Source organism: Lipomyces japonicus (genome assembly GCF_038497905.1).
Source record: "Lipomyces japonicus strain CBS 7319 unplaced genomic scaffold V1514scaffold_43, whole genome shotgun sequence".
Lineage (NCBI taxonomy): Eukaryota > Fungi > Ascomycota > Lipomycetes > Lipomycetales > Lipomycetaceae > Lipomyces > Lipomyces japonicus.
The window spans coordinates 59,575-76,070 of NW_027117855.1; the positions used below are offsets into that span (position 1 = coordinate 59,575).

General features: G+C 41.8%; 7 protein-coding genes across 7 annotated transcripts; 2 read left to right on the plus strand and 5 right to left on the minus strand.

The window, feature by feature from the left end:
- Positions 1 to 46: 46 nt before the first annotated feature.
- Positions 47 to 1,039, plus strand: V1514DRAFT_159004 (RNA polymerase). The gene is made up of 3 exons (XM_066924522.1): positions 47 to 251; positions 335 to 417; positions 515 to 1,039. The coding sequence occupies exons 1-3, from the start codon at positions 177 to 179 to the stop codon at positions 999 to 1,001; spliced, it is 645 nt and encodes a 214-aa protein (XP_066781696.1). The 5' UTR covers positions 47 to 176; the 3' UTR covers positions 1,002 to 1,039.
- A 38-nt stretch (positions 1,040 to 1,077) lies between these two features.
- V1514DRAFT_348657 (GTP1/OBG domain-containing protein) lies at positions 1,078 to 2,366 on the minus strand (the record flags this gene model as incomplete). The annotated part of the gene is made up of 2 exons (XM_066929342.1): positions 1,078 to 2,284; positions 2,323 to 2,366. The coding sequence occupies 2 exons, from the start codon at positions 2,364 to 2,366 to the stop codon at positions 1,078 to 1,080; spliced, it is 1,251 nt and encodes a 416-aa protein (XP_066781697.1).
- A 905-nt stretch (positions 2,367 to 3,271) lies between these two features.
- On the minus strand, positions 3,272 to 7,051 carry V1514DRAFT_353952 (uncharacterized protein). The gene is made up of 2 exons (XM_066929569.1): positions 6,356 to 7,051; positions 3,272 to 6,274 (listed from the first exon to the last, which is right to left on the minus strand). The coding sequence occupies exons 1-2, from the start codon at positions 6,800 to 6,802 to the stop codon at positions 3,431 to 3,433; spliced, it is 3,291 nt and encodes a 1,096-aa protein (XP_066781698.1). The 5' UTR covers positions 6,803 to 7,051; the 3' UTR covers positions 3,272 to 3,430.
- Positions 7,052 to 7,078: 27 nt separating this feature from the next.
- Positions 7,079 to 8,460, plus strand: V1514DRAFT_335719 (cyclin-like protein). The gene has a single exon (XM_066928451.1). The coding sequence runs from the start codon at positions 7,221 to 7,223 to the stop codon at positions 8,139 to 8,141; it is 921 nt and encodes a 306-aa protein (XP_066781699.1). The 5' UTR covers positions 7,079 to 7,220; the 3' UTR covers positions 8,142 to 8,460.
- Positions 8,461 to 8,852: 392 nt separating this feature from the next.
- On the minus strand, positions 8,853 to 9,770 carry V1514DRAFT_344370 (uncharacterized protein; the record flags this gene model as incomplete). Its single annotated transcript, XM_066929184.1, has 1 exon — positions 8,853 to 9,770. The coding sequence occupies one exon, from the start codon at positions 9,768 to 9,770 to the stop codon at positions 8,853 to 8,855; it is 918 nt and encodes a 305-aa protein (XP_066781700.1).
- Positions 9,771 to 12,419: 2,649 nt separating this feature from the next.
- Positions 12,420 to 13,978, minus strand: V1514DRAFT_159176 (uncharacterized protein). Its single transcript, XM_066924524.1, has 5 exons — positions 13,778 to 13,978; positions 13,316 to 13,716; positions 13,044 to 13,216; positions 12,806 to 12,985; positions 12,420 to 12,758 (listed from the first exon to the last, which is right to left on the minus strand). The coding sequence occupies exons 2-5, from the start codon at positions 13,539 to 13,541 to the stop codon at positions 12,576 to 12,578; spliced, it is 762 nt and encodes a 253-aa protein (XP_066781701.1). The 5' UTR covers positions 13,542 to 13,716; positions 13,778 to 13,978; the 3' UTR covers positions 12,420 to 12,575.
- Positions 13,924 to 14,745, minus strand: V1514DRAFT_321742 (uncharacterized protein; the record flags this gene model as incomplete). Its single annotated transcript, XM_066926062.1, has 4 exons — positions 13,924 to 14,270; positions 14,329 to 14,389; positions 14,459 to 14,560; positions 14,662 to 14,745. The coding sequence occupies 4 exons, from the start codon at positions 14,743 to 14,745 to the stop codon at positions 13,924 to 13,926; spliced, it is 594 nt and encodes a 197-aa protein (XP_066781702.1).
- Between the last annotated feature and the right edge of the window lie 1,751 nt (positions 14,746 to 16,496).

Consider the following 16,496-nt stretch of genomic DNA (forward strand, 5'->3'; position numbering starts at 1 on the left):
CTTTATTTTTTTTTTACTTTTTTTTCTTTTTTGTTTTCGAAGGTCACGAAATTCTAATTTGCGGTACGGCCCAGTCCGGAGCGAACTTTTGAGCACGGGAAAATTAATCATTTTGCGATCCCAAAACAAATCGTTCTCAACAGGGTTGGTTCACCACAACAAAAACGCAATAAATAATGGACGACGTTGAGCGGCAAGCTTCACGACTATGGCGAACATTCAGAACCGTGAAGGAGATGGTTCGAGACAGGGTATGGTTGCGAACGCAATATTAGTTTCGTTTGTATGAGTTATATGTTTGTGTACGGAAGATCTAAATCCAGTTTTTTAAAAGGGTTACGACGTGGCTCAGGCTGAGATCGACATGACCTTGGACGAATTTCGGGTCGTGATGTGTGATCAGATGGGATCGCCAATGTACGACACATTTGATATTTATGGACCATTGGCCGTTTCCACATTTTACTAACTCTCTTTTTTTTTTTTTTTTTTTTTTTTTTGCTTGCTCATTTAGGCGCAGTAGAATGAACTTTAGAGCAAATCCGACTCCTGAATCTCAGGAGAAATTTCCTGATCTCGGCACCATGTGGGTTGAGTTTTGTGAGGAAGCGTCGGTCGGGATCAAGACCATGCGCACATTTTGCATCAAAATCATTGAGGAATCATTTACAAGCGGCATTTTTGTTTATCAGACCTCCATTACGCCATCTGCCAACAAAATGATACCGACCGTGGCACCGGCCACCATCGAAACTTTCCAAGAGGCTGACCTGTTAGTAAACATTACGCATCATGAATTGGTTCCAAAACATGTTCGGTTATCAGTCGAAGAAAAAAAGTCACTGTTGGAAAAATATAGGTTAAAAGAAAGTCAGCTTCCCCGGATTCAAAGAGAAGATCCGGTGGCAAAATATTTGGGTCTCAAACGAGGAGTCGTGGTTAAAATTATTCGACGAAGTGAAACATCTGGCCGGTATGCCAGTTATCGGATATGTTTGTAAAAAAATATAAAAAGTGTGAGGGGTAACACACAATGGTTATTAATTGAAAACTGTACATTTATTTACTTATTTTGTTCTATATGACTCCTGTCAACTTTGCCATTGTTCGAATCAAAATCTCAACATCTTGTCCCTTGTTTTGAGCCGATACGGGCAATGACTTCCAACCTTGCCTGCTTACGTACTCCTGAAGCCTGATGAACTTGTCCTGCGCGCCTGGCAGGTCCGCCTTCGATGCCACCACGAGCACGTTTTTGTTTTCCATTCTTTTCTCCCCCAGTTCTGCTACTAATATTTGAAGATCAGAGATTGGATCCGTGCTATCGAGTCCAACAATGATTGCATAACTGCCGGCTCGTTCAACATGACGAAGAAAATCTGATCCCATTCCACGATTTAGACTCGCTCCGGCAATAATTCCCGGAATATCAGCCACCGTAAACGATCGATCCGCTGTGGCCACGTCTAGCTGGATGGTTCCGACCGATGGCGTGAGCGTGGTAAACGCCCAATGCCCCACTCTTGGTCGGGCGTTTGAAATCGCACGCAGGATCGTGCTCTTACCCGCGTTCGGCATGCCAATCAATCCGATATCGGCCAGCAACTTTAGTTCAAACTTAAAGATCGTGGTAATGCCTGCTCGACCGGTCGTGGCAAACCGCGGGTTTCGAATGTCGGGCGTATGGAAATGCCTGTTGCCCAAGCCACCTCGGCCGCCTTTCAAAAGCAAAACCGGAGGGCCCTCGCGGTTGAGATCGATGCCGTCTGGCGGGATCGCGTCTTCAATCTCTTCTTGCCTTTCCTGTGCTCGATCCTCCAATATTTTTTTCTTTACGATTGCCTTAAAAAACGGGCGTTCCTCATTGAATTCCTTAAATCCGCTCAAGTGAACCCAACCCTCGCCTGGCAACAAATTTTCTCGTTGCATGACTGACGTGTCTGCTAACGTAATTTGTGTGCCCACGGGGACTTTAATAATAATGTCTTCCCCATTTCGTCCATTCATTTGCGAATTTTTGCCACCTGCTCCATTGGCAGCCACGATTCGTCGTCTGAGCTTGTGTAACGAACTCTCGCCCTCTACTGGTTGCACGTATATGCTTCCGCCATCACCACCATCACCTCCGTCTGGTGGTCCCTTCGGTGATCCATGCTCTCTTAAAAAGGAAACGTTGCCATTCCCGCCTGCTCCTGAAGATGTCTTGATAAACATGACGTCTGTAAAGTTTGAATCCGTCTTTTTCCGTTTGTTGTAAGGTGTTGAATTCGTTCCCGGCAACTTGCTGATATCATGAGTTCTAAACACGGTAGGTTCGCCAACCACAAACGTTTTGCCCGATCCCCTGGTTTTTTTAGTTGGTGCATAGTTTGGGTTGATGAATTTAGAAATATCTAAAACTCCTCTGTCCTTAAGAAATGAGGAATCATAATTCGTATTGATGCTGTCTTATAAACCTCGCAGTTAATATTCAATAGTTTTGCAAGTAGAAATAACTTTTTTTTTTTTGTTTTTACCATTTTCCAATCCTTTAGAATCTTGCCGGGTTTCCCATTCTTGTCGTGATGAAGAATAAGACCTATTATTATGTTCACCAGATGGCGCTGAGAAACTTGTGCAGGTCAATCGTATTCGTTTGTTTAACCTAACAATGCCGTGCTTCAACATGATCATAATGATAACCTGATCTGCATTACCCAGTTTAATACCGCTGAATCGGTTTATTGAAAAATTCGTAAACGTTTATATGAGAAAGTTTATATTTTTTTTGTTGTACTCATATACAGTGTACAATTAATTGGCAAGCGTTTGTGAAAAATATATTCGTTCGCGAAATCAACTTCAACTTAAAAAAAACTCGTACATTCTTTCTATAATCATGCAAAAAAAAAACAGACGGGTAAACTTTTCTTTTTTTTTTGTTTTTTTTAAAAAAAAAAAAAATGTTAAAATATAAGATAGTAACATCGATGGGTAACTGCATTTGTTGTAAATCGAATTGACCAACATGAAATTGAGCCCAACGGTTTTGTTCATGTAGGCAAAATCTTGTAGATGGCCAGGCAATATATATATATATATGTACCTTGCTTGGAGTAAAATGACATGGGAATAAATTTGTTTTTTTTTAATAGTCTTTACAAATTTATTTCATGCAAAGACTTTTGTGGAAAAGGTTAGGCAAAACCTGCGTTGGAAGCTAAGAGTAATGGAGATCGCATAAAATTCTTGTCTGGTACACCTTTGGCTCATTAATAAATTTATATCAACGGTATTACTATAATTCTTTACATTTAACAAAGCGTTCCGTCCAAAAACAAAAAAATAAAACGAAAATTAAAATTAAAATAAAGAAATCCCAATGCAATTTTACAAATATAAATGCCACATAAAAACCTAATCATTTTCCATTCATTTATTTTTTTTTGGTTCATGAGACTACTCTACCAGCTGCACTGACTTTTAAACCAGGCTTGCCCGCTCCCTTTAATCTTTCCAATGCCTTACGGGCCTTGTTATTGTCGTCATTATGTTGATCATCATCACCATCATCGTCGTCATTATAATCATCATTGCCATGGCTTACGTTATCACTCACCCACCGATCAAGCCGGTCAAACACGCGGCTCCATTCCGATTCAAGCACGGCCAACGTTTCGGCCGCGTTCTGTCTCGCCTCTGCCTTAATTTTTAAATCCGGACTCTGATTTTTTTCAGAAAAAGTCGAGGCCGAAGATGACGACAGGTTTCGCCGGTGGTGATTGTGAGAGTAATGATGTGAATGATGTTGTTGCCTTAAAACGGCAATCTCGGAATCCAATTTGCTCGTCAGCTCGCGCAGGTTGCGTAATTGCTTGCTCATATCCACCACAGGTCGAGACACGTGCCTAATCACGTTATTGCCCGAGTCAACTATCGAATTTACGATCGCAGTGTAGCCTTGCAAATTGACATCGTTATCATCAAGATGGACTCGCCGAAGCGCCCGATTCCTCATCAGGGCCTTGGCAAGTACCATTGCACCATCTACCGATAACTCATTGCCGTTGATGTGAAGCTCACACAAAACCTTGTTTTCAGCTAGTCTCGTCAGGGCCCTGCCGATACCGTGACCGATGCGGGCCACTTGCAACTTCGAGGTCTCGCCGGTCAGATTAAGATACCGCAATGATTGATTGTAGGCAAAAACTTCTCCCAATAAATCACATGCATAAGCAGACGCATCCGCGTCTGGGATCAGCAAAAATGACAGGTCCAAATACGTGAGCATGCAGTCTGGCATGGCCAACACTTGGAAAAATGAACACAACAATTGTTCCTTGGGAAACTCAACACGTGGCATAGATATGCGCCTGACTTGCTTGCCCAAGCTGATGAATGATGCCGTAAACTTATCAAACCCTGCAGTGCCAACCGGGTTATCACCAATGTATACCATCAAGCCCGGGTGACGGCCAACAGGACATTTAGCCATGGCAGCCAACAAAACACCAAGTTCGTTACCAGTAAGCCCACATGATTGTACTGAAAATTGCACCAGCGAGGCTGACGTGTCTGACTCCAAATAGTCACACAAGTGCTTGACCGAAACCGGTCGCAAGCGCGTGCCATCAAGAATCAGCCTCTTAAGTCGCATGTTTGACAAGGTTTCAGCAGAAAGTAAAGGAATGTCATCCGAAGTGATTAACAGCTTGCTCATGTTGAGATATCGCAAATACTGAAACCGGTACAAGCTTTCGTTAAGAGTATATGCCGAAACTCGGCCAGGGTTTTCCGAAATGTCAAGGCCTTCTAATGTGCTCTCATGAACTTCAAGCGCTTGAAGAAGAATTGTCAGTTCGCGCTCATACAGACCGCAATGGGCAACCTCCAAGTTACGCAAGTGAGACTTTCTTGAACTGGCAACGTCAACAAGATAGTCAAAGTCGTAATTATCAATTAATAAGTTTGAAAAACAAAACGAATCAACGTTAGACGTTGCCCGTTTGGCCACTTGCATGAGCGCATCAATCACTCCGGTGCCATGGTCCGCTGCCGCGTCATGTGATGACGGCGACGCTTTTACTGTCCGAATGCAGCCGTTCAAATCGAGCATGCGCAGTGACATGCTACACAACATAATAAGTTGCAACTCAAGCTTCAGTATTGGTAACGTTTTCATGAACTTGGACACGCGCTTGTCATTTGCCGTTCGGGTTTGATCGAGCTCAATTGCCGCGTAGTGATCAGGCACGTTATACATAATGTCAAGTGAAACGGTAGAAAAAGAAATACCACCGAAAGCCTCATTCCAGCGCAGAGCACGCATGACAGCTAAAAGTTCCAGGATCGTGTATGAAGGTGATATCGGTGCTAGCCTCGACGTATTGGTGATTGCCGCAGTCCTCGGCGGCAGTAAAGTGAAAACAAGACCGTTGTCATCATCCCAAGTTATCTCATACGCCAATTTCAAAATTGAATTTGGAATGCCAAACGCGACCAGATAGGCATTGAGAGTCATGTTGAAGCCATTCAGGCCATAAGAGTGCGAATCTTGACTCTCATCACGATTGGCAGGGATCGGTACCAGAGGTTCGTCCTGAACAAACTCAGGCACGTCCATGGTGAGCGGATATTCTGTCCAGCATGGCCGCAAGTGTTCGAGAGTGGATCTGACAGATTGAATAATATGCTTCGCAGCACAGGATGCAAGTTCGAGGGAGCGCACGGGGCTTAATGGCATGCGGAAAGAGAGGTAAAAAGTAGAATCACGAGGAGACATTGCAAGATGGACAAGGCCTACAATGCCGTGCGTGGAAAGAGGCGTGTAATGAGCCGGCAAACCGTTAGACGACGAAGATGCCGTGCCAGGTGTTGTGGATGACGCGTGTGTTGTCTTTGAGTCGACAGCAAGGATGTGAACTGCATAATGACCTATAATTAGAATGGCATGAGTGGTGGAGTTGGCCAGCTTGGTGAGGTCATCGGATGACGACGCAACTTTTGAAGATTTATATTGGTTTAGCTTGTTGTTTTGCACCACAATTCTAAACGCGCCAAACGTCGGAGCATAAAAATCATTGCGCGCTTGCAGGTATGATTTGATAGACTCGATAGTAGCCGGCGATAGATCATGAGCGGCAGTGCGCTTGGGCACGGTGGCCGTGAATTTAGAAAGCCATTGCTCTGTTTCAGCTCGGGAAGCAAACTGCAAAACAGTCGATCTCGGCGCAGCGTCATTGTCAATAAATGAAACCTCAATAAGAACCGGTGCGAGTTCAAAAACAGCAGTGACCTGGTATTGGTTGTTAGCAAACCCCATATGCGAAAAAAAAAAAAAAAAAAGAAAAAAAAAGAAGCGAGTAATCCAACGCACCTTGTCGAGAGAACAGATAAAATAGTCAAACGACACAGAGTCATTTATCGTAGCGTGCGATGTAGTAGTAGTAGTAGCAATGGATCCGATTGAAGAAGCATTAGACAGCTGTCGGGATATGCCCAGTAGCGACGGGAACAGTTCAGCAGCCTTGGATCGTGATTTAAATCGGAGCAATTCGGCAGTCGTGAGCACCAGAAAATCGCGTTTTTTACCCCGCAGCAAACCTGACGAGGCAATTACTTCGCCACTGTTTACAATCTGGCGAGCAGCAAACATGGCAGCAGTTGCAGCCGGCGCCGACGATGACGAGGTAGCCGTTGTTGACGGTATGAGGCCGTCCGAATCAGCCGGACCAAACAATGACGACGATGAAGACATTGACGGCGCGTGAGAGCTAACATTTGAGGCGGCCCGGCGATGAACCCTTCGAAACGGCGGCTGCATGGTCGCGGCGGAACTGCGCAGAATTAGACACGACGGCTCGTTTGCAAAGGCAGGCTGTGATCTTGAATTGCCGCGACTGAGTGAAGACGTGTGATTTTACCACCACCACCACAACAACAGCAGCAGCAACCCAAACCAAATCAAGATCGACAGAAACAATTCCTCAGCAATCCAAGGCAGCGTCAACACCCAATACGGCCACGAACGAACGATTTAAGCTTCACCCACGCCGAGTCGGCGCAAAAAGCCTTTGTTAATATTGGGTTATGAACGTGCCGCGTGCCGCGCCCCTTGAGAACCTTCGATCTCGACGGTTGGCTTACCCGGCCGAAAACTCATTCCTTGTCACTCTTTGTTTAATATTTCGCCCACTGCAAAACAAACACTGCCATCTTGAATTGGCTGCCGTTTCTTAAAAATGCTCACCGATGATGATCTTTACCGGCATGGCACTCAATTCCGGGTGTGGTCATTTGCTGGTGCAGATTTGGTCGCCCGTCGCGAAGCCATCAATGCGCGCGGTATCACGAAGCTGCGTCGAACCCACTCGTCGGAAGTTCTGGCCAACGTGGAGTTTCTGACCGCAGCTGAAGAGCTTGATCTCGTGGTTTACTACTGCTACAAGGCCCAAGATTTGGCTGCTGTTTTTAAATTTCCGACCGTGGTCAAGGCTACCGCAATTTCTTATTTGAAAAAGTTCTACCTCCGGTTTTCAGTCATGGACTATCACCCTAAAGACGTTATGTATACCTGCCTGTTTCTGTCCTCCAAAGCTGAGAATCACTTTATTTCAATTGAAAAGTTTGTTGAGCCTTTGCAAAAAGTCACCTCAGCAGCACTGATCGACCTGGAGTATGTCGTCATACAAGCTTTGTCCTTCACGCTTCTCGTCCACCACCCGTTCGATCCAATTCACGGGTTTTTCCTTGACATGCAATCCGCGTTTGCTGCAGACAAGGTAGCAGATCTAGGAGCCTTGCATGATGCTGCTCGCCGGCATGCCAATAATGCGCTGTTTTCAGATGCATCGTTCCTCTATTCGCCACCTCATATTGCCCTGGCGGCAATGGCTTTGGCAAATCAAGACCTCGTGACTGATTACATTCGCATTAAGTTCAAATCTTCACCGCAGATTGAATCACAAATAATAACTGAAATTGATCTAATTAAGCCTCTCATCCTGGCCGGTGCAAATCAGCCTTCAAGAGACCGCATGATTGCAATCGACAAAAAGCTATATTATTGCCGCAATCCTGAAAAACTAACGAAGCGGAAAGTTGTTTCTGCCGAGGTTGACTCTCGTTCTGACGATCAAAAAAGGATTAAAATTGAAACTTGATTTTATACTACAAGGACTGCATTTACGCACTCATTTTTGCATTACGGCGTTGGGAATGTTGCTTTCTGTACACTTTGTACATTTTTTTTTATCATAGTATACATAAACGGGACAAATTCAAGACATTTGCTGCTTCAATACTACTTCAGAGACGATTACCGTATCAAGTAGATCTGGCGATATTTATATCAAGTAATTTATGAACGCTTCCCGTGAACCCTTGATGAAAACAAGATTTATTTGTATAAATCTCCTAAATTTAATTATCAACGAGAGCTCGAGCTAGTTAACTATAAATCTTAATCTTATGTAAAAATTGCTTAAAAATTGAAATACGAGCCGCAGATTGAACGGCTCATCTTTCATTCGACAAGTAGAATTAATCACATATTTCAGCATGGTCTCTACCGCAGCTTAGAAAGTGTCGATCCAATGGGTAATTTTGATTTCCTAATTCTTGTCTTGATGTGACCACAACTGGATGTCGGTGGTTTGTACTCGCGTTTGTAGTTTTGTCAAAACCTGCAACATTATACTGATTGCGCAGATAGTAAGATATTGCGTGGTCGGGGTCGGGGTTCGAACAAATACATTATTCATGACAAATCAAAATGTAATACAGCAAATAGTTCATTGACAAAGTACTTAGTCGAATGGCGATTCAAAATCACGCAAGAATTTGGTAGCGTCACAGGTGCTGCTAGGACCCTATCATCTAGTGGAAAGCTGATATGGCAATGTGGACTTTGGTGCTGCAAGCAATTTTTTAGGTCGGTTGGCAACTCTACTGGGAGTAAGTGCCGTGCTTGTAACGACTAATTCACGCACATCTTGCTTGCCAGTAGTGGTCTCTCGAGGTTTCACGCATTGTTCGGGCACACATATATTTTGTTCAATTGTATCGCTGGAATCGTTTCGATGCTTGTATCTACTGATTTTTGCTTTCAAGCTGTGCTCTCTTGCCTGAATAATATCCTTTGAGATATTAAGTTGTTCAGTAAATAATTTGATTTCCCGCAAAGTATTATTCAATTTATTCATGGCAACGGCCACTACTCGATGCGTTGTCTGAGCCTTCGCAAGCTCGAGAGCCGACAGGTCTGACTGGCCACCTGAGCGTTCCCTTTCAGCGTTAAGAACTCTGACAACTGCGGAAATCAGTGGTATCATATTAATCGAGTGAGACATTAACGATGACGCATTTTCAGCTGTTGCACTTTCATAATTCCAGATTCGGGCCATAGCATGCGCCTTTTTAGCGTAGCGCGCAGCAGATCCCACCCCTACCGGCACTTCTGATTTATATGTTTCCCAGTTGAATTTGGGCAAATGAGCACCCAATTTCCATGCATTGTACATTTCTAGTTCCTTGTGCTTCATAGCCTGGCGTGCAAGCTTTTTCGGATCGCGCTCCTGGTGTGACGCCTCGCCAAAACCGGTAGCAACAGCAAGACTCTTGCCATTAAGTATTATATCTGCCAGGGCTTCCATTTTGCGAGCAATAGTTGCCAAGTCATCATTATCTTGGGGAGTAGGGATATTATTGCCAGCTGGTGGCTTGGCGGTGAAATCTACCTTTGCAGTCTCTAGATTGCAGATTTGCAAGGTTGGTACTTTACGTTCAGACATTAAAATTTGAGATCGAAATTGTTGGAACACAGTAGAAATAATAATAATAATAATAATAATAATTAGAGGTGTCCACGGATGGGCGAATATATCCGTATCCGTCAGATATCCGCGGATAATGGTAAGTAAGTAAGCTAGCCAAGTAGGCTCTAAAAGTCCACAATCAATAATAGTCAAGTCAATTGATTTAACAACTTGAATTCGTTCCAAGATGTAACTGGCCCTTCCATAACGCGTCGGACTTCAGTTAGGCGGTGCCATCCCGACCGGCTTCCAAGATCCGTCGTATGCGCGGATATGTATCCGTGGACACCTCTAGACAACGTATCGCTCGAGCGAAGCAGAATATCGACCGAGGCAGCTGCAACCGAAGCAAGAGAGACGACCCGCCCACAAATAATGACATCTACAGCCTTCCCGTCATCAGTGGTGTTGGAGACGTCAGAAGATCGTGTCTTGTGAGGCATTATCTGATCAAATGAGAGAAAATTAGCGACTTTGCCGGTGTGCAAAGAAGCGAAGGCTCATAACCTATTGTCTAATTTTCGATGATGAATCAATTTTATTATGGGCTCAACCTCAGCATATATGTACACGCTCAGCCCAACACAGCCCAACAATTGTAAAAGTTTTCATGTAAGTTCTTATTCTCCAAGCAGAATATTTGGTATCATCATTCCGTACGTTTAGTTGTTTATTTCGCTTATTATCGTTCTATTTCATTTCGTCTCATGCTATTCTATTCGTAACATTATATTTTGCTTTTCGTAATGAATATCGATGACCAGTTCCATGATGCTCTGATGCCTGGACAATTTTACGACCAATAACCCACCATTGTACAACCACCAGCACCCGGCCAACAAAATCAAAATCAACCACAACCACCTATGGCTACATAGTCGTTCCCAATTTGTGTAGAGAAGGCAGCCGATCCTGAGTTTTTTACAGGTGATCTAATGGTGTAATCCAGGTTGCCGTTTGATTTTGGGGAGCAGGGGTAAGGGCCAGATAAGAATTATTTTTGAACTTTCATTTTGCTTTTTTATAGATTGTAAATTTTATTGAATTTTATTGAATTTTATTTTCTGGTTCAGTTGCAGAGCATTATATTTTATATTTCATTAGTTACCCTAATATATTATTAAATAATTAATAAATATTAGACGTGAAAAGTTAAAACGGTATTTCATTTGTTTTTGAATATATAAATATTTTGTAAAGTTTTGAAGTTCTTAATTTCATTCTTTTTGAGTAACTTTAATATTCATTAATGGTACATTGCCCAGTGTAAAATGCTGTATATCATTCAGCCTTTTTGCTATATGTTGTTAGACACTTAGACTTTACTAAAATCAAATATTAAAGCAAATATTTTTTTACTATAGGACACGATACATGCATATTCGTTATTCGTATTTGTATATTAATTAAATTCGAATACATTATTCGCGATTATTCATATAGTCAGCGCGTGACTTTTCATTCGTAACAGAGTACGGACCCGTTGCAACATACAGGTGCATAGAGAATTTTTTTGTCAAGGTAATTACGCTATATCTAAATAGGAACGCCATGCACCCACCCCCCACCTAAAATAGCAATGCGATTATCTATGCAGAATATCTAAAAGCCTTAGTAACCTCAACTCGCAGACTGCAACGCGCATGGAATCATTGCACCCATAAGGTTTGGGGTTTTTGACGAGGGACTCAATAAGGTGGCCTCAAAGCAGCCATGAATTTCAAATTGGAGTCGCTTTCACCAAATGAATTAGAAAAAAAAAGTCTTATTATAATGTTTTATTGTTTATGTATGACATACAAATACAAAAATTTAAAAATTAGTAGCTGGCTGATGACAGAAATTAGGGAAGAGCGCGCAGTTAATCTAATAAACACGATTTGATTAAACATGCAGTTCAAAAGCAACGCGTATGAAGTTTGCTAGCTTTTAATCTAATAAACATATTTGCCTTCTTGTGTAGATTATAATCAACACATGTAGAGTAACCTAATGCCTCATCTGCTTGAACGTGTAGACTGTAAATCATATATATGATCACTTCGTTCCAACAACTACGCTATGCATACTGTCAGGTATTTTACAATTTAGAAATTTCGGGGACCTCAAGGAAATAGTTATGATTCCAAAATAACTAATTAATTGATTTCATATTTTTGATGCAATTGAATGCGCTTTTATTAATATAATACATGGCGATTTCTGTCTACGAGCCGAAAACAACAGGCAATGGACAATAACTTAAAATCTCCAATTAATTACTCATATCATCGTTATCATCACCATCATCATCACCTTCAACATTTACGCTGTCGGTGTAGATGTCAAATCCTTGATAATTTTCCACATCTTCATCTTCATCCTCGCTTTCTACATCCATGTTCAGCAGTATCGGGTTCCTTTACAATTCTGGGGTAGCGTTCAGAATCATTTAGATCAACAACTGCTGGCTTTGTAAAATTGTACTTCAAAAGTGCAATTTTACTTCGTCGTAAGCAAGCTATATTAATTAGCATTAACAATAATAAAGACTATGATTGGAGTAGTCTTACAATGAATCATCTCTTGAAGATCTTGTGACAAATAAGGAGCAAGTCCTGGTAATCTAAATTCAGCCACTACAAGCATTTTTCTGTCACGAAAAATGTCCTGCGCAGCTAATTCGTCCACGCCTATATGCCCTTCAAGAGCATCAATATGGGTATCAACCGCCTCCACTGCCCATTGTACAAACCGAGGAATTTCGGCTGCCAAAATTTTAAGTTCTTCGACCGCAGAATCTTAACGAATCTTCGATTCCATGACCTTTCGAAAAGTCGCATCCGACATCCATCGCGGCCGGGTCTGAGAATGATCAGATGCCAAGTAGGCAAGAATTGCATCGGTATCATCAATTCCTATGTCGTCTTCTTTAGTTGATCGAATAACTTCTTCAACTTTCATTTCAGGAAGAGAAATACCAGGCTAAACTATGTCAATTATTATTATTAAAATGAAATTTGACTACTCACATCATTAACTGTCAGACTAAGTCTTTCAGCATTATATAAGTCGATCAACTTCTGCATCTTCTTCGACCGACTCTGAATACTTCGGACAAAGGCGGTGGCACTACGCTCCCCAACATGTATCTGGATAGCTTCCTGCTCCATGCGCCGACTGATTGCCTCTTCACGTATTTGACGACACAGCTAAATGAATAGTCAAATTAGAATCATCATTTTTCTTATTTTTATTTTGTTCCAGTACCTTCGAAAGCTTTTCAAACTTGAAATGCATTTCGTACTTGACAAGTTGCGCTCCATCGCGCGACCAGTCTGACGCGCTCTGTCCATGCTGTGCCAGCAAACTCAATAATTTCATGTGTCTGGGTCTCCACGGGCTATCTAGCCTTGTCAATTCTCCATCCACTTCCCTCATATCTTCACAGGTCAAGAGCTTTTCACGGGCATCATTAGCCTCAATGAAATTTTTGGCAGCAAGAAAGAAGCCTTTTAAAGGAAAAGCGTGTTCAGACTGACCTGCACGGAAAAAGTCTTGTCGAGCCATCATTTGCCGACTAACCTCCTCATGGCTATACCCACCCGACGATATTTCCGATGCTGCACTCTTTATTTGGTCCGTGGCTTTTTTAACCGCCAAAGGCCAAAGTACCAGCGAGATATGCATTTTTTTCCTGCATCTGAAATATCGTTTGCCCATTAAGAGCTTGGCGGCGGTGATATTTAGACGACTTGCGACCTCCATACACCAAGAAAGCCTTTTGCGCCCAATCTCGTTCCACGCCTTCGCCGTTAGTTAATCCACATTTATTTACACCCGGGTGAAATAAAATGTGACATTTACTTTCATGAGCATAAACATGGAAGCTTGGGATCAAAGGTTTAATGATACTAAGGTCTCAAATTCCTCAGAAAGCTGGCTTTCGAGCATTTAATATAGGTTAGATCCATTAATAAATATTGATTTTGTGACTAACACACCTTAAGCGTCCGCTGGAAACGACAGCTAACATCATATGTCACAGAGAATGACGTCAAAGTAGGTTTGCCGTTTACAAATGTACGTTGTATTGCTGCTTTTAACAGCGTACAAATGTCTTCCTTATGCTCCCCCAAAAACATGTTATCTAATAACAACAAAAATGTGCCGTGGCGACAGACAGCATTAATGAGCCCTTTTTCGTCCTTCCAGCCGTGTTTGTCAGTAGAATTTTTGGTGGCTGAAAAGCTGCTACTACAGCCAGACGTTTCTTCCTTAAGTGAAGAAGCTTGACACGATCTTCGGAAACAAATACTGGTGTCAGGGGAGCCACCCTATCAACAGTTTCGCCTCGCCTCTTCTCCCGATAATGTTGGAAATTACCGTCAATCGAGATGACGGCAGAATCGGTTCTCTCTCCTGCATCTGAGAGTGCGTAGCACGCAGGGCATCCATTGCTAAAGCTTGCAGAATCATACCTGCAACCTTCGTATACTATAATACAAATTTCAGTATTGGGGTAAATCAATTGGAGGAGTCAGCCATTGCAGACATTGAGCCTGATTTCGGTGATCGAAATATGCTTGATGTGGCCATACTTGCCAACGAAGATTCTAGTGAGGATCAGATACGGGAGATGATCGCAGAAGAGCTTATCGAAGATGACATTCTGGATGTCGTACCGCAAGTTGAAATGACAGAAATAGACTATCTGAGGATGATGATGAAGAAGTTTCTGCAAACGCTCCTACAACAACCGAGTCCCCGACACAACAGAGTAGGGACTTTCAATTAAAATTAGTAGGTGTGACCAATGAGAACATTGTACATCAATCTATCAGGTCTTCTCGGTCTATGGGATCAAATAATGCCACGCCATCCGTACGACCATCAACACGGTCATCAACACGGTCATCAACACGGTCATCAACGCGATCGTCGACACGTTCGATGAGATTAGCAAATTCATCAGCGAAAAGAAAAAGTCGTCGCCAACGAAGCTAACTTTTGGAAAGCACGTCTAACTTAATGGGAATAATCGTTGTATATGAGATTTAATGCGTGTTTTGTCCTGATCATTTTCTGAACAAAGTTGCCCGTAACCACAAAAAATAAATCATATATATTTAATATAATTCACCCAAATTTATCGTACACGTTAAATATAACCTATACTCTAATACTTTTATCAACTTTTATTTGTAAAATATAAGTTCTGTTGGTTGTTCAAGATCAAATTGACTTTTCGTATAATGTATCTAATGTTGAAAGACCTTTTTGATTAAGTGTCTTTTCTGGTCGATTATTACTATGTTGTACTATAATTCGTGTGAAGATAGGACATGTTCAGTGCGTCCTTGTATAGACGGATTTTTCAGGTCATTCGATTCTGGAAATACTGGACTTGTGTATATTTTTTAGGGATGATCTGATATTAAGGCTGTTGTGTATTTTAACATCAAACACACTACATTAAGCTTGACAGATAAATGCCAATAGTGACTTGATCATTTTTGACATGCTGTTTTATGTCTAGACTTGCTTGTAACTCCATGCATATGAAAACCCAACCCGTTTGCAGAAAAATCCGAGCAGAAATACATGACTGTTCAATAAGATAAAGAGGATTATTTTTATGTTGATTCTGTCGTAATACATAAAATTAAAATATTTAATCTTGCTATTGTGCTCTTTGTATTTTTTATATTTTGATATGTTGTTGTTGGTGACATTTTCGTATATTTGGTTTGTTACATTGCATGTTAGTTTAGATGTAATTCACAATATTGCACGGTTTCGATTTAATTTCCCTGAAAGTGCTTAAAATTACACATTTTAGTTTAACTCTTTCAACATTCTATTCACAACCAAGCTCAATCAAATTAAAATTTTTACTTAAACAACAAATTTATTATGCCTAAGAAACGGTATCAATATAATCGCAGCTTCTATGTTCGAAATCGAAGAATTCCTGGCACTAACGGTGTCATCCATGAACTCGAGCGGACAAATGACAATTTCATAGAAACAGTTGTGCATGCGAGGCCCCTGCCTATAAAATACGGCAAAGAAGATTACTCGATGTATTATACGAGTTCTAACAAGAAGCCGTTTTCATTTAAGAAACGGAAAGCTGTCGATGACATCTCTAACCAATGAGATGCCACTAAAGACCAACAAAACCTTCTTGAAGGCTATGAAAAGAATAGTGACGCGTCCTTGGTTTGTGTTGGAACCGATATTTCGGCTGTGGTAAGTCATTTTTGAAGTTCTCATTAGGCTGAATGTACTGCTTATTTCATGCTTAAATTATGTTAAATAGAAAGTAGTTGCTCAGACAAGAAAGAATGCGGACAATCGAGCCGCTGAAGCTAAATTATGGAATGAGAATCGAAAGATGATCTTCCATGGTTTGCTTCAGTGGAAATCGATGAACCGGAGAGACAGACAAAGTCTCAAAAGTCGATCCAGTATATACACAGTCGAGCAGTTGGAAGAAATGAATCTGCTCAGCACACTTCAGTTGAAGAAACTTAGAGGATATATCATGCTGATTAATTTCATTTACTCAGGCATATATATATGCGCTAACAGAGATAGATGTAAGTTTTCTTCGCGTGTGCGAGAGTCCCCTTAAAGAGCTTCTGCAGCTTGGGTACTTCCCATATACGTACGATCGGCCAACTTTCGGCTTTAGTATCGAGATGTTGGAGTTTTTTG

Coding starts and splice junctions, on each gene's coding strand:
- V1514DRAFT_159004 (XM_066924522.1), top strand. CDS start 177: ATGGACGACGTTGAGCGGCAAGCTTCACGACTATGGCGAACATTCAGA. Junction 252..334: donor AGGAGATGGTTCGAGACAGG/GTATGGTTGCGA, acceptor GTTTTTTAAAAG/GGTTACGACGTGGCTCAGGC. Junction 418..514: donor GATCAGATGGGATCGCCAAT/GTACGACACATT, acceptor TTGCTCATTTAG/GCGCAGTAGAATGAACTTTA.
- V1514DRAFT_353952 (XM_066929569.1), bottom strand. CDS start 6,802: ATGCAGCCGCCGTTTCGAAGGGTTCATCGCCGGGCCGCCTCAAATGTT. Junction 6,275..6,355: donor TTATCTGTTCTCTCGACAAG/GTGCGTTGGATT, acceptor AACCAATACCAG/GTCACTGCTGTTTTTGAACT.
- V1514DRAFT_335719 (XM_066928451.1), top strand. CDS start 7,221: ATGCTCACCGATGATGATCTTTACCGGCATGGCACTCAATTCCGGGTG.
- V1514DRAFT_159176 (XM_066924524.1), bottom strand. CDS start 13,541: ATGGAGGTCGCAAGTCGTCTAAATATCACCGCCGCCAAGCTCTTAATG. Junction 13,217..13,315: donor ACAAGACTTTTTCCGTGCAG/GTCAGTCTGAAC, acceptor TGACCTGTGAAG/ATATGAGGGAAGTGGATGGA. Junction 12,986..13,043: donor AGTTTGAAAAGCTTTCGAAG/GTACTGGAACAA, acceptor CTATTCATTTAG/CTGTGTCGTCAAATACGTGA.